Source organism: Salvelinus alpinus, chromosome 4, assembly GCF_045679555.1.
Source record: "Salvelinus alpinus chromosome 4, SLU_Salpinus.1, whole genome shotgun sequence".
Classification (NCBI taxonomy): domain Eukaryota; kingdom Metazoa; phylum Chordata; class Actinopteri; order Salmoniformes; family Salmonidae; genus Salvelinus; species Salvelinus alpinus.
Window position 1 is genome coordinate 43094049 of NC_092089.1, and position 24438 is coordinate 43118486.

General features: G+C 42.7%; 1 protein-coding gene across 3 annotated transcripts; it reads left to right on the forward strand.

Moving 5' to 3' along the window:
• The first annotated feature begins 69 nt into the window (after window positions 1-69).
• Window positions 70-23344, forward strand: LOC139573601 (thioredoxin-interacting protein-like). Of its 3 annotated transcripts, none has more exons than XM_071397236.1 (8): window positions 70-298; window positions 10670-10741; window positions 11195-18890; window positions 19296-19371; window positions 19480-19627; window positions 19941-20300; window positions 20416-20730; window positions 20885-23344. In XM_071397236.1, the coding sequence occupies exons 3-8, from the start codon at window positions 18635-18637 to the stop codon at window positions 20942-20944; spliced, it is 1215 nt and encodes a 404-aa protein (XP_071253337.1). In that variant the 5' UTR covers window positions 70-298; window positions 10670-10741; window positions 11195-18634; the 3' UTR covers window positions 20945-23344. The 3 variants fall into 3 exon arrangements, with proteins under 3 accessions (XP_071253337.1, XP_071253336.1, XP_071253338.1); XM_071397237.1 differs by lacking the exon at window positions 10670-10741 and having other exon boundaries at window positions 72-298; window positions 11195-16665; window positions 18709-18890; XM_071397235.1 differs by lacking the exon at window positions 10670-10741.
• The last annotated feature ends 1094 nt before the right edge of the window (window positions 23345-24438 follow it).

The window sequence follows — 24438 nt, forward strand, 5'->3', positions numbered from 1 at the left end:
CAGGTCTGTGCGGCTGCTTTTTTTTATTAAGGTGGCGCCGGTGAGATTACCCCGCCCATTCTCGCTCCCCCCTCGGAGCAGGGGGGAGCTGAGTGCCTGTGTGACCAAAACTGAGTGCCTGTGTGACCAAACTCTGGGCGCCGTTTCCCGATAGCTAAACAACCGTGTGTATGTAGAATGAAGTTTTTAACAAACAATACGGATTGCAGCACAGAACAAATTAAGTGTTTAACTAAAACCACAGATTGCAGCACCAAAATAAAAAAACGCAGTTACACTGGACAAACATGCGTACAAGGTAAGCATTAACGAATGGACATTTTTAAAGTATCGACTGATTGACTCGATGGTACACTCCGCCAACACTCATCGCAGTTACATAAAATAACACAAGATTAACGCAAGACATTAACGCAAGATTAACATCATTTTATCGGTAAATTATGCAATTTAAATTTGACTTCCGCTTGAAACCCAACCCCTCCAAAAAGACACGCATATAAAGGTTTCACATTTTTCCAGTTGCTGGCTCGCCTCTAACCGCTAGGCTACCTGCCACCCTGTATGCCCAACACACCCGTATGGTTTTCTTAGCTAACCAGAGGTGGTAAAGGAACAGTACTCTTGTGAATTTCAATAATGTGTTGTCTGTCCATCAAATCGTGCGGTGTTGTCCTGAATCCTCTACCTGATTCCAGGTTACAAATGACTTGTCATTGACGGCCATTTCCGCTGGAGGGTAACTGTCAGATAGTAGTATAGACAGATGTCGTAAGTATGGACCCATCACCTGTAGGTGTTTTTCTGTATATCAATGGCTCTGGATCTTATGGTCTGTTGCTGCTCTCTAGTGGCTAGTCCTGGCACTACCACGGACCGCGCGCGCGTGTGTTTTCAGATCAAATTGCCATGTAAAAATGTGTATGTTTCTTAGGTCTGAATCACATTTGTATGTAATGGAAAGACTGAAAACCAGCAGACACTCAAGCCTAGAGTAGTTGACTTTGCTAACAGCCTGTTTAGCTGCTTGGGGTAGACTGCACTAACAGCTGAGTGAGGTAGTGTGAGTGTCATGAGGTGTGGCCTTATGCTTGTAGATTACTTGGCAATGGTCTTATGGGGGGTGATAAGTGCTAGAATTAAGCCTTACCACCATGTGGCTGTCGCCTACCATTGAACGTCTGACTGACACCAACACCTTACTAACGTTTACATATTAATGAAAGCCATAAGATGCATAGTTTATATTAATTAAATCTCAACCATAAATGTTAGAAATGCAAGCCGACATTCTGATTTAGCCACCTTGAACTATAGTGTAGCCTATGGCTTGTGTGTTTCCTGTTATCACTAATGGCCTAGAAAAGATTATGTCCAATCTATAGGTAATCTGTCTTTCCCTCAACACCTCATGGAATGGTATGTTATCTTATCTCGCTGTATACAGATCTAAATGTTGTTAGCCAATCACAGACTGTGTTGTTCCCAGTATCAGTCGACCAATAAGAATTGTGTCCGTGGCTTTCAGTTGAATAGAGGAGTTCATAGGATTTCCCAGAGGGTCCGTGCTATTCGGGTTCCTTGATGTCCCTAACTCAATCAAGTATAAATGTAAAATAGTTACGTTTAGTGTTAGTTAAGGGTTATAGTTTAGGGTTCAAGGTATGGATGTAACAAGGAATCCAGATAGCTGTGACCGTTCATAGAGTGAGAGACAGGCACGATATTTGAGAGCTCGGCGGCGAAACAGACATACATTTTTTTACAAGCGGCAGACGTGATTTCCGAGAGTGTCTGCCCCAGATAGTTTCCTTAGAGACAATGAAAATAATTTCCAAAATGTCCTTGATCCGATTGAGGAGTAAGTAGGCAATATTTAAGTTGTGATATTGTTAGGAAATATTTAGTCCTACTGTGTTAAGGTAAAATTGTTTTATTTGAAAATAACTTTTTGTTGATAACGAGTTGTACGAAAGACTATTGAGAGTAAATATTAGTTAATCAGAGGAGAGCTGTAGCTCCGCTCACCGGTGATGTGGCGCAGAGCATGCTGGGCGATCTCTAACTAAGGAGAAGGAAGTAACTCGAGAAATTACACAAGCCAAGTGATAAGTTCCACCCATCTTCTGTGATTACCTTTAGTTGGCATTCTTTGTTTTAGCCAATGCCAGTGTGCGTCTGTAACAGTATAACTTTAGACCGTCCCCTCGCCCCGACACGGGCGCGAACCAGGGACCTTCTGCACACATCAACAACGGTCGCCCACGAAGCATCGTTACCCATCGCTCCACAAAGGCCGCGGCCCTTGCTGAGCCAGGGGAAACACTACTTCTAGGTTTCAGAGCAAGTGACGTAACTGATTGAAACGCTATTAGCGCGTACCCACTAACTAGCTAGCCATTTCACATCCGTTACACGTCTTTCAGAAATGTGTGTTCATATTTCTTATTATTCATGTATTGTGGACGCACTCCACGTTGTTATGCTAATTAGCGTTTTTGCCGTGAGCTAGCAACTGTAAGCTTGCTAACCCTGTTTCTGTTATCTCATTTCAGACATTTAGCATTTCAGTCCAACCTGTGTCTAGTCTTATATGCGCTGTGGTTGTATGGATGTATACTCTATATATTATGTGTGTATTTTGTTAGCAATGAGCCTTGTGCATGTAGCTATATACACTGCTCAAAAAAATAAAGGGAACACTAAAATAACACATCCTAGATCTGAATGAATGAAATATTATTATTAAATACTTTTTTCTTTACATAGTTGAATGTGCTGACAACAAAATCACACAAATGATCAATGGAAATAAAATGTATCAACCCATGGAGGTCTGGATTTGGAGTCACACTCAAAATTAAAGTGGAAAACCACACCACACTTGGCTGATCCAACTTTGATGTAATGTCCTTAAAACAAGTCAAAATGAGGCTCAGTAGTGTGTGTGGCCTCCACGTGCCTGTATGACCTCCCTACAACGCCTGGGCATGCTCCTGATGAGGTGGCGGTTGGTCTCCTGAGGGATCTCCTCCCAGACCTGGACTAAAGCATCCGCCAACTCCTGGACAGTCTGTGGTGCAACGTGGCGTTGGTGGATGGAGCGAGACATGATGTCCCAGATGTGCTCAATTGGATTCAGGTCTGGGGAACGGGCGGGCCAGTCCATAGCATCAATGCCTTCCTCTTGCAGGAACTGCTGACACACTCCAGCCACATGAGGTCTAGCATTGTCTTGCATTAGGAGGAACCCAGGGCCAACCGCACCAGCATATGGTCTCACAAGGGGTCTGAGGATCTCATCTCGGTACCTAATGGCAGTCAGGCTACCTCTGGCGAGCACATGGAGGGCTGTGCGGCCCCCCAAAGAAATGCCACCCCACACCATGACTGACCCACCGCCAAACCGGTCATGCTGGAGGATGTTGCAGGCAGCAGAACGTTCTCCACGGCGTCTCCAGACTCTGTCACGTCTGTCACGTGCTCAGTGTGAACCTGCTTTCATCTGTGAAGAGCACAGGGCACCAGTGGCGAATTTGCCAATCTTGGTGTTCTCTGGCAAATGCCAAACGTCCTGCACGGTGTTGGGCTGTAAGCACAACCCCCACCTGTGGACGTCGGGCCCTCATACCACCCTCATGGAGTCTGTTTCTGACCGTTTGAGCAGACACATGCACATTTGTGGCCTGCTGGAGGTCATTTTGCAGGGCTCTGGCAGTGCTCCTCCTGCTCCTTCTTGCACAAAGGCGGAGGTAGCGGTCCTGCTGCTGGGTTGTTGCCCTCCTACGGCCTCCTCCACGTCTCCTGATGTACTGGCCTGTCTCCTGGTAGCGCCTCCATGCTCTGGACACTACGCTGACAGACACAGCAAACCTTCTTGCCACAGCTCGCATTGATGTGCCATCCTGGATGAGCTGCACTACCTGAGCCACTTGTGTGGGTTGTAGACTCCGTCTCATGCTACCACTAGAGTGAAAGCACCGCCAGCATTCAAAAGTGACCAAAACATCAGCCAGGAAGCATAGGAACTGAGAAGTGGTCTGTGGTTACCACCTGCAAAACCACTCCTTTATTGGGGGTGTCTTGCTAATTGCCTATAATTTCCACCTGTTGTCTATTCCATTTGCACAACAGCATGTGAAATTTATTGTCAATCAGTGTTGCTTCCTAAGTGGACAGTTTGATTTCACAGAAGTGTGATTGACTTGGAGTTACATTGTGTTGTTTAAGTGTTCCCTTTATTTTTTTGAGCAGTGTATTTTGAAACCTGCATATTTAGTTAATATTGCCTGCTAACATGAATTTCTTTTAACTAGGGAAATTGTGTCACTTCTCTTGCGTTCTGTGCAACAGAGTCAGGGTATATGCAGCAGTTTGGGCCGCCTGGCTCGTTGCGAACTGTGTGAAGACCATTTCCTCTTAAAAAAGACAGCCAACTTCGCCAAACGGGGGATGATTTAACAAAAGCGCATAGGTGAAAAAAGCACAATCGTTGCACGAATGTACCTAACCATAAACATCAATGCCTTTCTTAAAATCAATACACAGAAGTATATATTTTTTAAACCTGCATATTTAGTTAAAATAAATTCATGTTAGCAGGCAATATTAACTAGACAAATTGTGCCACTTCTCTTGCGTTTATTGCACGCAGAGTCAGGGTATATGCAACAGTTTGGGCCGCCTGGCTCGTTGCGAACTAATTTGCCAGAATTTTACATAATTATGACATAACATTGAAGGTTATGCAATGTAACAGCAATATTTAGACTTATAGATGCCACCCAATACGGAACGGTTCCGTATTTCACTGAAAGAATAAACGTTTTGTTTTCGAAATGATAGTTTCCGGATTTGACCATATTAATGACCTAAGGCTTGTATTTCTGTGTGTTATTATAGTTAAGTCTATGATTTGATAGCGCAGTCTGACTGAACGGTGGTAGGCAGCAGCACACTCGTGAGCATTCATTCAACTTTCTTGCGTCAGCCAGCAGCTCTTCGCAATGCTTCAAGCATTGCGCTGTTTATGACTTCAAGCCTATCAACTCCTGAGATTAGACTGGAAATACTATAGTGCCTATAAGAACATCCAATAGTCAAAGGTATATGAAATACAAATGGTATAGAGAGAAATAGTTGACGCGTCATAATTCCTATAATAACTACAACCTAAAACTTCTTAACTGGGAATATTGTAGAACTGGCAATATTGAACCAACAGCTTTCATATGTTCTGAGCAAGGAACTTAAACGTTAGCTTTTTTACATGGCACATATTGCACTTTTACTTTTCTTGCTTCTTACGGAGCCACTCCTTAGTTGCCCTGGCTGTGTGTTTCGGGTCGTTGTCATGCTGGAAGACCCAGCCACGACCCATCTTCAATGCTCTTACTGAGGGAAGGAGGTTGTTGGCCAAGATCTCGCGATACATGACCCCATCCATCCTCCCCTCAATACGGTGCAGTCGTCCTGTCCCCTTTGCAGAAAAGCATCCCCAAAGAATGATGTTTCCACCTCCATGCTTCACGGTTGGGATGTTGTTCTTGGGGTTGTACTCATCCTTCTTCTTCCTCCAAACACGGCGAGTGGAGTTTAGACCAAAAAGCTCTATTTTTGTCTCATCAGACCACATAACCTTCTCCCATTCCTCCTCTGGATCATCCAGATGGTCATTGGCAAACTTCAGACGGGACATGTGCTGGCTTGAGCAGGGGGACCTTGCGTGCGCTGCAGGATTTTAATCCATGACGGCGTAGTGTGTTACTAATGGTTTTCTTTGAGACTGTGGTCCCAGCTCTCTTCAGGTCATTGACCAGGTCCTGCCGTGTAGTTCTGGGCTGATCCCTCACCTTCCTCATGATCATTGATGCCCCACGAGGTGAGATCTTGCATGTAGCCCCAGACCGAGGGTGATTGACCGTCATCTTGAACTTCTTCCATTTTTGAATAATTGCGCCAACAGTTGTTGCCTTCTCACCAAGCTACTTGCCTATTGTCCTGTAGCCCATCCCAGCCTTGTGCATGTCTGCAATTTTATCCCTGATGTCCTTACACAGCTCTCTGGTCTTGGCCATTGTGGAGAGGTTGGAGTCTGTTTGATTGAGTGTGTGGACAGGTGTCTTTTATACAGGTAACGAGTTCAAACAGGTGCAGTTAATACAGGTAATGAGTGGAGAACAGGAGGGCTTCTTAAAGAAAAACTAACAGGTCTGTGAGAGCCGAAATTCTTACTGGTTGGTAGGTGATCAAATACTTATGTCATGCAATAAAATGCAAATTAATTACTTAAAAATCATACAATGTGATTTTCTGGATTTAAAAATTCTGGATAAAAATTACAGACCTCTACATGCTTTGTAAGTAGGAAAACCTGCAAAATCGGCAGTGTATTAAATACTTGTTCTCCCCACTGTATATATTAATTGGTATCGGCTTTTTTTGGTCCTCCAATAATCGGTCGACCTCTAATCAAAAGCTTTCCTTAGGTCTAGACATACAGCCCCAACAACGCCCCCTCTGTCCAGCTTGGACTTCACATTTTCCAGAAGAAAGCAGTTGGCTGTTTCTGTGGAGTATTTTGCTCTGAAGCCAAACTGCATGGAGTGTAATGTGAAGGGGCTGTTGTTGAGTTGGGCTATCAGTTGCTCTGCTACACACTTTTCAGCAACCTTCGACACCACAGGTAGTATATTACATTTACATTTACATTTAAGTCATTTAGCAGACGCTCTTATCCAGAGCGACTTACAAATTGGTGCATTCACCTTATGATATCCAGTGGAACAACCACTTTACAATAGTGCATCTAACTCTTTTAAGGGGGGGGGGGGGTTAGAAGGATTACTTTATCCTATCCTAGGTATTCCTTAAAGAGGTGGGGTTTCAGGTGTCTCCGGAAGGTGGTGATTGACTCCGCTGACCTGGCGTCGTGAGGGAGTTTGTTCCACCATTGGGGTGCCAGAGCAGCGAACAGTTTTGACTGGGCTGAGCGGGAACTGTACTTCCTCAGAGGTAGGGAGGCGAGCAGGCCAGAGGTGGATGAACGCAGTGCCCTTGTTTGGGTGTAGGGCCTGATCAGAGCCTGAAGGTACGGAGGTGCCGTTCCCCTCACAGCTCCGTAGGGGCCTGTAGTTACTCATGTCAGTAGGGTCACCTGATTTAAAGATGGACATTATTATGGCTGACTTCCAGGTCCTTGGAATCACCCCCTGACCAATAAATGTGTTGGTAACTTTAGTAATGGTGCCAATGAGTGAGTCTTGGTAGTTATTAAGAAAGGTAGAGTCCAGCCCAAACACATCTTTGGCTTTAGAGTTCTTTAGTGAGTTAATCACCTTGTTCACCTCTCACCTCCCTTATGATGAAGACAGGTTGAGTGTCATTCACTAGCACTGAGCCCAAGAAACCAGTAGAGGGGTTTTGTGTCAGTACCCTGACAGAGTAAACAAAGTAGGAATTGAAAGCTATTGCTATTTTGACTGCATCCTGTGTAAGATTGTAATTCACCATGATTTCTAGACTTTTTGCAGTGTTACTATGGTATTTCCCTGTTAACTTTTTTCGATTATCCCAGATCAATTTAGAATTTCCCTTTGCTTCACTAATTATGTTGCTAAAAAAGTTTGCCATGGCCTGTCTGATTTCTTTCATCACCTTATTTCTCAACATGGTAAACCTACGTCCGTCATGCTCTAATTCGGACTTTGGGGCTGTTTTTAGAGCATGATCTCATTCATCAGTTTCCAGATTTCTCCATTTAGCCAAGGAAGAGTGCTCTTTTGGCCAGGTTTGGATTTGATTGTCTTTAGGAAGCCATTTATTGTAGTCTGGATTGTGGATAGTCAGGTTTTTCTATCAGCTTCCACATCTGTATAGGACAAGAGATCATTCGAGTTAATTCCCTTAATTGCGTTTTCATAATAATTGAATTCACTCCTAGGTATTCTGAGCTGATCAGGCTTTCTAACAGTAGAGAGTAGCCTAACCTGTTCCTGGAAAGCTTTCTGGCTATAAGTGTCAGATTATGATCAGACAGCCCAGTAACCATATTGAATGATTTAGTCACTCTCTGGTTTATTATTGAACAGCAGATCAATCTGTGTTTTAGAGCAACAAGTCACCCTGGTTGGCTTTTTAACTAGCTGTGTATGGTCAAAGGTATTAGTGATCCATTTGAGGGTTTTCCTACAAGACTTGTCTTCATAATTAATATTAAAATCTCCCATTAAGATGACCTCTTTCCCAAAATCACATTCCCTAAGCATGTTATTAAACTGATCAAAAAACACACTTTTGGTGGAAGGTGGTCTATACATTCCAATAAGGGTAAAATACATTTTGGGAGACAGTGTAATGTTTAGGTCAATACATTCTAGTTATTTATCACATGAACACTCAATTTGTTTACATCGGATATGTTCTTTAATGTAAATCATCAGAACCCCTACTCTTCCTTCAAACCTGTCTCTCCTGAAAACATTGTAGCCAGGCATAATCAAAGCAGCAGATGGAGAGTTTTTATGGAGCCAAGTCTCTGAAAGGCAGAGGAAGTCAAGGTTGGAGTCTGAAAAGATGTTGAATTTAATCACTTTTTGGAATGACACTGCGAATGTTCAAGTGCCCCCCTAGTAGTCCCTTGGCCTTAGCTTGTGGGTCCCAGATGAATCGAGTGATTGACACATTGAAAAAAGTAAAATTTTCTGTTTGCTGGGTTTATGCCATTTTTTGTATCGTTTTGATTAGGAGCAGTTCGGTAGTGCAATTGACAATCCCTTCCGCTTGCACTGGATGCGGGGAACTAATTAAAACAGCTTGCGTGCCAGAAGCAGAGTCAGGGTTTTCTTATTGCGACTTAGATATGCTTCGACTTAGATATGCTTGGAGAGTCAAATTCCATCCTGGAGCGGGGTGACTCAAGAGAAACCATGGAACCATAGCACTCATCCACTTCCAAGGGGACGACAATCAGTGGACGAGGCCATCCACTGCTTTCCACTCCAGTGAGTATCGCTGGCTCGGTGATGTTAGGCCCAGGGTTGAGTTGCACATCCCCGGAGAACAGGAGGGTAGTGAACAGGTAGTTTAGCAGTTTCCAATAAATGTTGGACTTGTGTTTGTTACTCCTTAGCGGTTCAGTCGAATAGGGAGCCAGGTAGACTTGGCCATTATTCAGAACATTATGGTATGCTGTGTACTGTCCGCTCCCGTGGAACTGCAAACCAATGTGTTTGTCTGGGGTGTTGGCATTCTCCGGCAGTAGATTGATTGTGTCATCACAGCAAGGACTCACTGAGATGACCAGTAAAGCAACTACATAACTGACAATCGTGGGAATGTACTGGAGATAAAACGCATAATAGCGCTTTAAATCTTTGCATGAGTTACTTAGCTGGGGTCGGCGTACACCTGGTGTTTTAGATAAAATAGCATCTGGAAGAGAAGCGGCACTTGCCGCACGACCCACCCTTCCGTCTGCCATTGGTAGTGAGGGGTTGGGTTAAATGCAGAAGACGCGTTCCGTTTCCTGCTAGCTAGGAAGATAGTCAAAAATACTTTGAAACATCCCCACTTGAGTCGTGTGATCACGGAACATCGACAGGACCGACAAAAAGACATGATCACATGCATGCAAACAAAAAATAACGTAACTTGCACCGTTATTGAATTAAGAGACTAGATACAAATAACTAATCCTGGCTACCAATGTTCTAGCATTAATTTATTGAGGCAAGCAGATCACAGATGTCAAGGTGGTACCCAAACATATGCCATGTGTATATGTGACACATACAAATATGTATGGTCATATTTGTGATGTTTTATTTAATTTGTTATTTTATGGAGCCATCCCTTGTATCATTTTCTAGTCCTCCTAGGTATTTACATTTAAGTAATGTATATGATTACTGTCGCAAGGGGGAGCTGTGACATCAATGGAGTGCGTTAGTGAGATCGTGAGGTCTTGGAGGCAGTGTTGCCAATTTAGCGAGTATTCAGACCCCTCTAGCGACACACTTTCAAAAAAACGACTAGAGACAAATCTAGCTACTTTTTCTGGTATTTTTGGAGACTCTGACGTGAAAGCACGTATCGTTCTTACTCTGCTTAACGAGCAGCGGGTGCTGCCGTGGGCCCCACCCCCGTCCCAAAGCACTCACAGGCGGCCCAGTCCTCACACAGCAGTCAGAGCAGGAGATGTTCACCCCTCCGCGTCCAGACTGCAAATGAATCGCGCATGCGGGAGGCCGCCGCTGGCTGATCCCGCCCTGGCTTACATTAAGGGCGGGATGTAAATGTAAAAAACTAAACTAAAAAAACTGAGCCAGAGTGTCTCATTTGGGTCACTTTTGCCGGTCCCAAGCCCGGATAAAGGAGGAGGATTGGAATTGTGATATAAAAAAAAAACAAGAATCGACAGAAGAAAGTTCATTTGTAGTTCCAAACATATTTAGGGTGTTTTTTTACTCACTTTTTGTCTCTCCCACGACATTATTCCTCTCCTACAGCGTCCATCACAATTACATGCACATGGCCAATTATGCAAATTACGTGATGACGTCATTTAGCGACTTCTAGCGACTTTTAGGACAGCCAATAGCTTCCTGAAGAAGGACAAAATCTGCGTTACTGCGTTTACAGTATAAAAATAAAGCTTTCCTTTTTGTAGGATTTCTCAAACCCATCCGGGCGAATGACTTGGCTTGGAAGAAAGCTCCTAGCTGGGGTCACCATTCGTTAGGTGAATATAAAAATCTCAGATAACTATTTGCATTTGCCTCCTTGTGGTGGCGGCATCGCCATGCTGTCAGCAGTACCAACACTGGCCCAGGGGTTTCTCCAAATAGTCAATCTCAAGGCTAACAACTGGGTCACGTTAAGTAACCTCCACTTCCACGTAGCTAGTGTTAAGGTGTTTGACTCTAGTGGCCATGACACCATCCTGGAGTTTCTCTCACAACTCATCTCTTATTTTTTTCCAGGAACCATCCCTTACCTCCCTCATCAACCCCACTGACATAAACAATTACAGACCTTTTCTGTCTGCCATTAACATTATTGCATGTCTAATTAAACATTTCAATTAAATCATTCAATAACTATTTGTACATACCTGATCAACCTGTAACCTGTGTGTTTGCTTGTGTACATCTGTCTCCTAACCTGTTCCCTTTACTCTGCTCCTGTTTTCCAGGACCTAGGGGTTCTGCCTAACACTCAGACATGGATCCACCTGATGTCCTTCATTACCAACCACCCTCCAACTTTTCATTACATCATCTACAGCTACGGTTATTGTCATGTTGTCATTATCTGCTAAGAAAGAGCAAGAAAACGATCATACTGGGCACATAATGTGAGATACACAGATTAGCTAAAAACACTAGCAATGCAAACACTCAGAACAAAGATGGCAGCAGTGCCTGGACTTTGCAGTCTCCCTCTTCGAGTCCCCTTTCAAAGACTGTTGAGAACAAGTGACAGGCAGAACCTCCCATCCACACAGCACGCACCTCCTCTCTATTCCACACGACAGAATTCAGTATTTGTCTATGATGGCCATGTGAGTGTACAAAACATCTGTGAAAGTCAATTGACACACATCTACCAAAACAAATCTAAATTTATATATTTAAATCTTAAATCTTAAAAATTGCCAGATTGGTTTTCACAGCTGTTTCACAAGGTGTTCATTATTGTAAATTGTAACATATCCCTTGATGGTATTTGTTAGTTTAACATTATTCATTGTTGTATCCTAGCACCTACTATATATATATTTTTTTAATTAATAGCTCATTAGTATGAGCTATGAGCTATTAATAAAAATAAATCCTAATAGAGGACTACTGAAATATTATTTCAGTGTAGATAAGGGAAGGCCAGTTTTAAATAAAAACATGCCAGACAGATAAGCCAGTGTACAAATCAAATGTATATGAATGTAGTGTAAATTAGCTGGCTTTGTGATCTGTAAGGTAACAATGTGTGTGTGTGGGTGGGCATAGAAATTATATATTTTTAACCCAATGCCTGTTTATTCATAAAAAGTGGAAGATGGTAAATAACATTAATTGCAATGGTTAGCCTATGCAAATGAATAGGAAAACATTAAAAGCTTACTAATAGAACTACATTTAGCCTAATTGGGAACAAATATAACGTGGGGAAAAGTCAGGATCCTAGTCAGGCTATTGTTTGTCAAATCCAGATTAAATATAGGTCTTCGTGTGTATCAAATCTGTAGGCGGTTGTGGGCTAAATCAATGACAAACAGCTGAAATGTTCAGGCTTTATGATCTTTGATCAAAACAGGCTGGGGTGTTTTCGGTTCCGTTTAGGCTAAGGTTATGCGTAAGGATGCAACTGCACTGAAATTAATAGCCTGATTCAATGCGATTCTCCTGAAATAGAAAAGTGTTTATCTGTTTGGTCTATGGATAGACTCATACCAATTCTATCTTTTAGGTCTTTTGTGGTAGGCATAGCCTACCGCTAATATTCTGAATTGTGGAGCTTTTTAATAAAGCAACCACATTTTCCTGTGATGTTGAGGCTGAGCAAGACCTTCGGTAGACTATGCAGAAATAATCGTGGAGTTAATCATTGTTATAGCCTAGATCGCTTTATATAATCTGGACCGTTGTTTTTCTATGGCTAAGTAAACAAGGGGTAGCATATGCTTTTTGCCCATTTCTATAACACGGGTTAGGCCTATATCCTCAATTCAAGCCCTGCTTTTAACCATAAAACATCTCCACAGAAATGTATAGCCTAAGGATTGCATGGTGACAGTGATTGTGTCTGTTAAATCGGTAAACTGGGAACTCTGGGGAGGAAAACGAGGTTGAATCATGACATCAGTGATTTTTAGGTCAGAGAAAGATGCCAGAGTTTCTGAATTGGAATTCTGAGTTGGATGACCGTTCAAAATAATTTTTCCCAGTTTGAGCTCGTTTTTTCCAGAGTTCCCAGTTGTCTTGAACGCACTGACGTCAAGTCAGAGATTGACAAGTTCTGAGTTGTTTTGAATACATCACTAGAGACCTAGGCTACCTCCAACAAAGAAGCCCTTGTGTCCATATTGATTTGAGAAATAATTTATTTATATAGCCCTTCTTACATCAGCTGATATCTCAAAGTGCTGTACAGAAACCCAGCCTAAAACCCCAAACAGCAAGCAATGCAGGTGTAGAAGCAAGTATTGAGGTGATATGCCTATTTTAGCTAAATCGACAAATTAAATTGATTAGATTACTCTGGCAATGAAAAATATTTTTAATAAAATCATGTACATGTAGACGTTTGTAAGGCGTTCATGGTGAGATCTTTTAATAATAAACTAAACAGACACAAACTAACACGTGACGCGTAAGTGTCACGTGTACATGATGTGAAAGCATGATGTAGATGTCATGTAGAAGTTAAGGCATTCATGGTGAGTTCTTTCATAGTAAACTTATAAGCAAACTGACATGTCACGTGTCAGTGCCACGTGACGTGAACATGACATGAGCGCGATGGCAGTTTGACGCCATAGGAAAAAAACTTGTCTCCATTGACAATGCAAGTTAATTCATGGCAGTATTTTATGGCGCTAGGAAAACGTTAGGTGACTTGGTGAGAGGTATCAGTAGCTTCAAGATGCTTAATTCTGGCACGAATCACCCCCCCATAGGTCTAATTCCTGCCCAACTAAATGCGCAGGCATTGCATCAACCCGTCTGCATCAACCATTGGTTGTGTCACATCATCGACTGTGCAGGGCAGCGCCCAGAAGAGGAACAGGGTTAGAACACTGGTCTTGTTAATCAGGGTTTGGAAGTTCAATTATCACTGGGGCCTTCCTTGAGGGGGTTACATGTTTTGGCCCAGCTGATGTGTGTGACCCAGGCAACACCCTTCATGGTCAGAGTCTCTGTCACAATCCAATTTGTTTGAATCTTTATTGCTTTTCACCGGTATTACACCAAACAACATGTATGTGTACAAAATGTCTATGTAGTGGACATGAGTCAGGCTCATGGTCTCGTTATGAGGTAGCCCTGCCTGCGACTTCAAAATCAGTGTCACCCTCAGCCCAAAGGGAATCTCCTCTTGGTCTAATGGTCAAGATGTTGGTTTCTTCCATGGGAGACCAGGGTTTAGATCCGTCCCGCTACAATGGCACCCAACGTGGGACAGTCTCTCGTGGGGGAGGAGGTACAAGGGGGGTGATGTAGCGGACATTAATCAGTGTTATAGGCTCATGATGAGGATGCCTTGCCCTAGGGGGTCTATTTTTAGGACTGATAGCCAAAGTAATAGTATTTAAACCGAAGTCTATTCTGAACAATATCAGATTTTTTAAATAACTGCAGTAGGTGCACAGACAGACAGTTGTGGTAATTGTGTGGCTGCTTTAACTGACAAGTCGAGCGCTGAACTTTAATTCTGAACACCAAACCATAATTAATCTAACCATTAGATGGCGCCATACCGTAACAAGCCCATTTCCTCTACCTCAGCAGTCACTCATCAAACGTTACTTGGTCTGACTAATGCTATGCAGCAGACACAAGTGGTTTCAGAACATTATACATCCATAGAGACCACCACTCTCCAGTAGTCTACTCTCAAAATCCATAGAAAGGACTGGACCATAGTCAGCCACTGGCAAGTTTTGATTGAATTGGCAAGAATTTGCACAGGTGCCATCCCACTAGGCACAAACTGGTTAAATCAACGTTTCCACTCCATTTCAACCCCCAGAAATGTATGTGATGACATTGAATCAACGTGAAACTGATTGCATTTGCTTGGGGTCTGCTCAGGAAGGAGACACGTTCTGTCTCCTAGAGATGAACGTACTTTGCTGCGAAAAGTGCAAATCAATCCCAGAACAACAGCAAAGGACCCTGTGAAAGATGCCGGAGGAAACGGGTACAAAATTATCTATATCCACAGTAAAACGAGTCCTATATTGACATATCCTGAAAGGCCGCTCAGCAAGGAAGAAGCCACTGCTCCAAAACCGCCATAAAAAAGCCAGACTACGGTTTGCAACTCCACATGGGGACGAAGATTGTACTTTTTGGAGAAATGTCCTCTGGTCTGATGAAACAAAAATAGAACTGTTTGGCCATAATGACCATCGTTATGTTTGGAGGAAAAAGGGGGATGCTTGCAAGCCGAAGAACACCATCCCCAAACGTGAAGCACGGGCGTGGCAGCATCATGTTGTGGGGGTGCTTTGCTGCAGGAGGGACTGGTGCACTTCACAAAATAGATGGCATCATGAGGGGGGGGAAATTGTGGATATATCTCAAGACATCAGTCAGGAAGTTAAAGCTTGGTCGCAAATGGGTCTTCCAAATGGACAATGACCCCAAGCATACTTCCAAAGTTGTGGCAAAATGGCTTAAGGACAGCAAAGTCAAGGTATTGGAGTGGCCATCACAAAGCCCTGACATCAATCCTATAGAAAATTTGTAGGCAGAACTGAAAAAGCGTGTGCGATCAAGGAGGCCTACAAACCTGACTCAGTTACACCAGCTCTGTCAGGAGGAATGGGCCAAAATTCACCCAACTTATTGTGGAAGGCTACCTGTACGGCAATGTAACCGATGTGAAATGGCTAGCTAGTTAGCGGGGTGCGCGCTAATAGCATTTAAATCGGTGACGTCACTCGCTCTGAGACCTTGAAGTAGTTGTTTCCCTTGCTCTGCAAGGGCTGCGGTTTTTGTGGAGCGATGAGTAACGATGCTTCGACGGTGGCTGTTCTCAATGTGTGCAGAGGGTCCCTGGTTCGAGCTCGGGTAGGGGCAAGGAGAGGGACAGAAGCTAAACTGTTACACTCAATTAGTATTTGGTAGTGTATGTAAACTTCTGACCCAGTGGGAATGTGATGAAAGAAATAAAAGCTGAAATTAATCTACTATTAATTATTCTGACATTTCATATTCTTAAAATAAAGTGATGATCCTAACTGACCTAAGACAGGGATTTTTTACTAGGATTAAATGTCAGGAATTGTGAAAAACTGAGTTTAAATGTATTTGGCTAAGGTGTATGTAAACTTCCCACTTCAACTGTATTGTTATTTTACTGCTGCTGTTTAATTATTTTTCTTTTATTTTCATTATTTTTTACATATCTATTTTTTTACTTAACACGGTTCTCTTCTTAAATTCTAAAAGCATTGTTGGTTAAGGGCTTGTCAGTAAGCATTTCACTGTCTACATCTGTTGTATTCGGCGCATTTGACAAAGCGTTTGATTAGATTTTTCATTTGACTGTGGTATTTGACCTAGTAAATGCAGAATAACTACAGTTATACTGCAAAATTACTGCAGTTTAAAAAACAGTGTTATTTTGGATGCAGTATTTGCAGCATACTGCAGTTATACTGCAATCCGACTGCAATCTTTTTTCGTAAAGGGATTCAGGGGGAAATGTCGGTAGTCAGAGGCTTACCAACATTTTAGGCAAGGCAGACCGTCATTCAGTGCGATGTGTTTTCTCCTTTAAAAAATCTAGGTAGGTGTCTGACTGCTGACATTTTCAGCCCGTTTCTAAATATACAATGGGTTTGTTCTTGGTTTGCAAAATACAGCCTGCACTCTGTTCAAAAGGTGCCAAGTAGACAACTCTCTGCCAAGTACACTCTCCCGGCAAACGCTACAGGTCTGTCCGTGCATTTGAAGGTTGTTACTTGTTACCTCAGCGCTGTGTAATTATTATGTCTATGTTTAACCTCTGATTTGTGTAGTGAAAAATAGTATTTCACTGTTCCAGATAGCAACCAGGATTTATGACCATGCCTTGCAAATGGAACCACAGGAGCTTTATGAATGCGTTAAAATATTTAAATCAGCAACCCCCTCATTATCCAGACTGGTCTTATAGACTAGACGTAACATAGTAAATGTAAATCCGGGACACTCAAATTAGTATGATATACCTATGGTTACATAAGATAGAAAGTTACTTAAAACAAAAACAAAAGGAGGGTGGTTGGTCGGGGTGGGCATATAACAAGAAAGTCTAGCAACCTAAAGGTTATTTGTTCTTATCTCATCACGGACAATTTGAGCTAATTTGCAACTACTGTCTACTTTTTAGCTACTTTGCATGTTAGATAACCCATAACCGTTTTAGCTGACCCAAACACTAGCCTTAACCTTTTAACCTAGCCCCTAGACTCTAGAGCTAGCAAACGTTAGCGTTAGCCACCTAGCTAACGTTAGCCAGAACAAATTGGAATTCCTAATTTGTTTCGCAAATTCGTAACATATTGTATATTTTGCAAATATGTAACATATTGTACAAATTGCAATTTGTAGCATATCATACGAATTGTAATTCGTAACATATCATAAGAAATGGATGATGGACATCCAGAAATTAATAAATGGAGTGTCTCAGATAAATTTACAGAATAAAACTGTAATGACCTGGCTAGATCATAAACGAACAAATGTCCAGACAGGGTTGACTTTACGAATTCCCGGTTTATTAACCCAACTCAACACAGGCTACTGTTTGGCCGTAGCCCGCGCCAAATAAATCAAGGATCACAGTATAAAACAACTGTGACCATCTCTTGTTAAGACAAAGCGTAAGAGCGAGAACAATGGCTAAGCATGGTCTTAAATTTACGGTGCTCCACCCCCTGCCAAATCCCCCAGGCGGTTCCACCAACCACAAGGATGCCCGCAGCGGAACATTCCAGGCATTCCTGTGGTTGGCAGATAGCAGGTTGACTGGCACGTCGGACCCAGTGAACACTAGGTACTGGTAAATACAACACAACAAACGAACAGCATAACTCATAATACACAGCTGTCTGTGCGGGTCGCTACAGTACGAAATGCTCTGAGACCATGTTGCAACATCCTGTCACATCCCACCAGATCTTCCCGTCAGATTTGGGATTTGAACCTGACTCTACCCTATAGGCTACATACACTTTTTTGAGTGTTGACAGTCAGCAAGCATAGCCTACCATCAGAGACAGATTTTGCTACCTACCCAAATGTAAGGTGTTTGTTGGAAGTAACAAACTTGTTCATGCTTGCGTTAAATCAAAATTGTATTATTAGAGATTGAGATAACATATTATGTTAACACGTGTATGTTGGGTATAATGATTGGGTGACTCATTTGGGCGATCTAGATGGATCTAACCCCTGAACCACGCCTTTACATGCGATAGATATACTCCTCTTCGTTACTTTACCATGAGGTGTCCACGCGGTCTTTCTGTGTGCTGATTGGCAAGGAGGTGCACAAACAATATATGTTTTACCAATGAGAGGGCTGTACATGCAGCAGTTCAGACGGTGCATTCACCGAAAGCATGCACAGTCCGGTAACGGGATAGTGAGTATGCGGCTGGCGAGACTGGGTTGGGATGTCTACTCGCCATCCATATAAAACCAATGCGGGGACTTGCTGTTTACAGTCAGCTCCGAATTGTACGGTTGATGATAATAAGTAGCTAACACTGTGACAGCATAGTGATTGGAATGCAATCAAACTGTTGGACATTTGTTCATCAGTAGAATTCAATAGGCTTAACTAGCTAATAATAGCGGTCGGCTATTTTCCACTTATATTTTCTTAACCACAGGGACACTGAACAAATATTAAAATGGTCATCATTACAAAGAAATTGAAGACCTTTGAGGTCGTTTTCCATGATCCTACTAAGGCTTTCTACTCCAGTGGTGATAAGGTAGCCGGGAATATTGTGGTTGAGGTGTCCGAGGTGACCAAGGTGTCCGCTATGAGAGTGTTTGGAATTGGATGCGCAAAAGTGGAGTACGCGAAAGGAAAGCACAGATGCCGTGAAGACATTGAATATCTGAAATACGAAGATACCGTTTATCTGGACCACCAGCCTAGAGGTAATATTACAAACCTAAAATATTCAAAAAGTACATGTCTTTGTCTCGAATGTGAATATAGCCATTCAAAGCAGTCGGCAGGCTACACCCGGTGTCATCCAGCTTTTATGCACTGTCACTAGTTGGCTACTGCAGTCTGCGAGTACAGTGCACTGCGCAAAAATGGAGAATGAGAAATTATGCTTTATAGACTAGCTATATGTTTTATTTACATACGTCTATGTTTATGGATGATCAAATGCGCCAGTGGTGGTTGTTATTGGCCCATAAGCACTAGAAGTGGACCAATGGTGTCCTGTGGTCTACAGTGGATTGCACAAATAGACCAAAATATATTAACCTAAGAGAGATTGGCTAAATTCATAGTTTAATGAATGGACCATAATGTTTTTCTCTCGTCCTCAGATTCCAATGGCTCGGTCACTCTCAGACCAGGGAACAGATATGAGTTCATGTTTGGTTTTGAGCTGCCACATCCTGGGTAAGCATCAAGGACTGTAAAACCTTGTTGTTTGTTTCCTATAAAGGCATAGCATTATGTGGTAATGACAGCATCCCACAATTAAAATTCCTCCTGCTTTTGTCACAGGCAACTGGTGTCGTCGTACAAGGGGAAGTTTGGCTGTGTACAGTATTATGTCAGGGCCGTGATGGAGAGGCCTTCCCAGCCTGCCTTGCAGTGCGAGAAACACTTTGAGGTGGAGGAGCCCTTGGACGTCAACACCCCTGACCTCCTGGTACATAACAGCTCATTCACATCATCATCATTATCACCACAAGGAATAATGCCACTTGATAGTTATTACATTATACACATTGCTACTTGACAGTGATTGTATTATACACCTTGTTCTCCTGAATGAGCCATGTAATGATGATGCGTGGCTTAATAATGTTAATGACAATTGTATAACTTTGCCATAACTAGCTATACATGACAGATTATAAGGTGTGGGTGGATGGTGTTAGGCTTGATGGTTGACTTGCAATCAACATGCTTGGTGATTTATGTTTAACTCATGTTAATGTTTCTCATTGTTTCTCATCCAGGCTCCAGCTGCAGGTACGAAGGAGAAGAAGCTCACCTGCATGTTCATCCCAGATGGACATGTGTCCATCAGTGCCAAGATCGACCGCAAGGGCTTCTGCGAGGGCGAGGACATCTGCATCAATGCCAAGTTTGAAAACACCTGCTCACGTATCGTGGTGCCCAAGGCAGCCATCATGGTCAAGCACACCTACCAGGCCAATGGCAGGACCAAGGTCCTGGGGCAGAAGCTCTCAGTCGTGAGGGGCAACCATCTCATCTCGGGCATGTGTGACATGTGGCAGAGCAAGACCATCCGAGTGCCTAGGCTCAAGCCCTCACTCCTGGGGTGCGACATCATTCACGTGGACTATGCCCTCAGGGTGAGTCATAAACTTGAGACAACTTGTTGCTTGATATAGGCTAATACCATAAACCTCACATTGAAAATGATTGAAAGGACTTGTGACCTAGGAATGACATCTATCTATCCATCAGATCTATGTCCATATTCCCGGCAGTGACAAGGTGTTCCTAGAGTTGCCCCTGGTCATCGGGAACATCCCCTTCAATGGCTTTGGCAGCCGCACCAACAGCATGAGCAGCCAGGCAGAGTCCCTGAACACCCCCTTCAGTAGCTTTGGGTCGCTGCGCCTCCCGTCACAACCCCCCAGCTACAGCAACATCTCCCGCGACTGCCGTATCGACTCCCCCCTCACACCGCTGCTGGTCAACTACGACGCAGATGAGGATGAAGGACTGTTCATGCGCGCCCCCGAGATTTGGTACCCTCCTCCCCCTGCCTACTCCGAGGTAGGGAGATGGAGAATAAAAGATAGACATTTAACAAATATAGTCAGTTACTAGTGAAAAGTGAAGCAGATAGCACTGAGTTTGCACTGTTGCAAATGTGGTCTAATTGTTTTCTTTCCAACTTTCTCTTTCTTTCTTTCCAACTTTCTCTTAGGTCGATGAGGATCTCAAACAGCAAGGGCCATGTTCTTCGGGTCTGCTGAACCACGAGTAAGAGTTGCAATTAATCCCCGTTGTAGTCTAAGCACTGGTGGTTAGCCTTAGTGAGATCGGGGAACGGACTGGTGACTGGTTAAAGAGCAGCACAGCTGTGAAGCTGAAGACTCTTTCATGGAACAGAACTGAGATGTGGACTTGAGAGTCAAGTTGAAGTGAAATTCAGGTTGAATGAGTATGGATTGTAGATGTTGGCGTCCACTCCACATTCACTATCACCATTGCAGTCTTCAGAAACTGATCGTTCTACAGTTGAAGTCGAAAGTTTACATACACTTAGGTTGGAGTCATTAAAACTCGTTTTTCAACCACTCCACAAATTTCTTATTAACAAACTAGTTTTGGCAAGTCGGTTAAGACATCTACTTTGTGCATGACACAAGTCATTTTTCCAACAATTGTTTAGAGAGATTATCTCACTTATAATTCACTGTATCACAATTCCAGTGGGCCAGAAGTTTACATACACTAAGTTGACTGTGCCTTTAAACAGCTTGGAAAATTCCAGAACATTATGTCATGGCTTTAGAAGCTTCTGATAGGCTAGTTTACATAATTTGAGTCAATTGGAGGTTTACCTGTGGATGTATTTCAAGGCCTACCTTCAAACTCAGTGCCTCTTTGCTTGGCATCATGGGAAAATCAAAAGAAATCATCCAAGATCTCAGAAACAACATTGTAGACCTCCACAAGTCTGGTTCATCCTTGGGAGCAATTTCCAAATGCCTGAAGGTATCACGTTCATCTGTACAAACAATAGTACGCAAGTATAAACACCATGGGACCACGCAGCCGTCATACCGCTCAGGAAGGATACGTGTTCTGTCTCCTAGAGATGAACGTACTTTGGTGCGAAAAGTGCAAATCGATCCCAGAACAACAGCAAAGGACCTTGTGAAGATGCTGGAGGAAACGGGTACAAAAGTATCTATATCCACAGTAAAACGAGTCCTATATCGACATAACCTGAAAGGCCGCTCAGCAAGGAAGAAGCCACTGCTCCAAAACCGCCATAAAAAAGCCAGACTACGGTTTGCAACTGCACATGGGGACAAAGATCATACTTTTTGGAGAAATGTCCTCTGGTCTGACAAAAATAGAACTGTTTGGCCATAATGACCATCGTTATGTTTGGAGGAAAAAGGGGGAGGCTTGCAAGCCGAAGAACAACATCCCAACCGTGAAGCACGGGGGTGGCAGCATCATGTTGTGGAGGTGCTTTGCTGCAGGAGGGACTGGTACACTTCACAAAATAGATGGCATCATGAGGGGGGGAAATTATGTGGAAATATATGAGGCAACATTTCAAGACATCAGTCAGGAAGTTAAAGCTTGGTCACAAATGGGTCTTCCAAATGGACAATGACCTCAAGCATACTTCCAAAGTTGTGACAAAATGGCTTAAGGATAACAAAGTCAAGGTATTGGAGTGGCCATCACAAAGCCCTGACCTCAATCCTATAGAAAATGTGTGGGCAGAACTGAAAAAGCATGTGCGAGCAAGGAGGCCTACAAACCTGACTCAGTTACACCAGCTCTGTCAGGAGGAATGGGCCAAAATTCACCCAACTTATTGAGGGAAGCTTGTGGAAGGCTACCTGTAACGTTTGACCCAAGTTCAACAATTTAAAGGCAATGCTACCAAATACTAATTGAGTGTATGTAAACTTCTGACCCACTGGGAATGTGATGAAAGAAATAAAAGCTGTAATAAATAATTCTCTACTATTATTCTGACATTTCACATTCTTAAAATAAAGTGGTGATCCTAACTGACGTAAAACAGGGAATTTTTACTAGGATTAAATGTCAGGAATTGTGAAAACTGAGTTTAAATGTATTTGGCTGAGGTGTATGTAAACTTCCGACTTCAACTGTATGTCTGTCTGTAACCCTCTAGTCATTCCATGGTAGTTCTGTACTTCAGTGTGTTCGAGCATTTTGACAGTTGACATATTCTCTCAGAGGAATGAAACAATGTTAGAATTCACATCCATACATTGAGTGTGCACAGCTATCATTTTAGGTCAGACAGATACAATGCTGTGACCATGCAAAAGTAGTGAAGGGATAGAAAGTTTCAATTTTATATTCTGTTGCACTTTATGTTAATATCATTGGCTCTTAATTAGATCATAAAAAATGACATATTTTTGTATTCATAAAAGTCTTCCAGATTATACTAGGTCATTTTACAATAATGTTAACTCAGTGGTTTATGGAAGAAGAGAGTGACTTTTCATGGTAATGACCAAGCTTGCCGAATTGGAATGATTAAATGGGAGATCTACATTATGTTTTGAATTTGGGTATGTGAAAATGCGAGAAGTATTTTATATGAGGAGAACCTATTGGTAGGTTTTCTATGCAAAGAGAAAATATACAATTCTGAATTGTTTTCCTGTCTCTTTGCCTTTCTTATATTTGCTTATTTTCAAAGTCTGAAAAATTATTTGTCTCCAAAGACTCTAGATTTGACCTTAGGTAAATGAACAAATTGGAATGTGTTCTGGTTCTATTCCAGCAAGGTTGTCAATGCATTTGACCAGAAAGTAAGCCTTGTCCAAGCCAGAATGGCAGGAGCCTATCCTGTTTCTGTAGCATGAGGCAGCTTGATGTAGAAGTACATCTCGGACAGGACACTAGTCTGTTACAGGGCCATACCCCAAATCCATCTCCTTAACACTGAGTACCAAGCAAGGAGGCATCAGGTCCCATTTTTTGGCGTCTTTAGTAAGACTCAAACCCCCAACCTTCCAATATCAGGGTCGACACTCTAACCACAATGCCACTGCAGTTTACCAATGGCCCTTCATAAATTACCTCTCAGCAGAGGGGCTGCATATTGACACTGTCATTGTCACGCCCTGATCTGTTTCACCTGTCTTTGGGCTTGTCTCCACCCCCCTCCAGGTGTCACCCATCTCCCCCGTTTTCCATTGTATATTTATACCTGTCTTCTCTGTTTGTCTGTTGCCAGTTAGTTTTGTTTCATCAAGCCTACCAGCGGTTTTCCCTCTGTTCCTGTCTCTTTGTTTTTCCCGGTTTTGACCTTTTCTGCCCGCCATGATCCTGAGCCTGCCTTCTGTCCTGTACCTTTGCCCCACTATTCTGGATTATCGACCTCTGCCTGACCTGAGCCTACCTGTCATCCTGTACCTTTGCCCCACTACTCTGGATTATCGACAATGGGAAGCAGAGAGCAACACTTTAGTAAATAAGTCACTTATTCATCCTTACTAAACAGTAACTCATGGAAAATTATATAATTATTGAGCTGACAGCAGGGAATCTGATGATACAAACATACCTGCTGTGAATGACCTGTTAGGTTAGGTGAACCACAGTTCATCAGCAGAATGAAATGTTGATGAGGTGTTATTGTTGTAGTTCACTGACCATGAACTGTAACTCATGACCAAATTACATACATTGAAATGTCATAAATTCAAACTGCTCAGATGTTTTTCACATGGAAAACAAACATCGCTT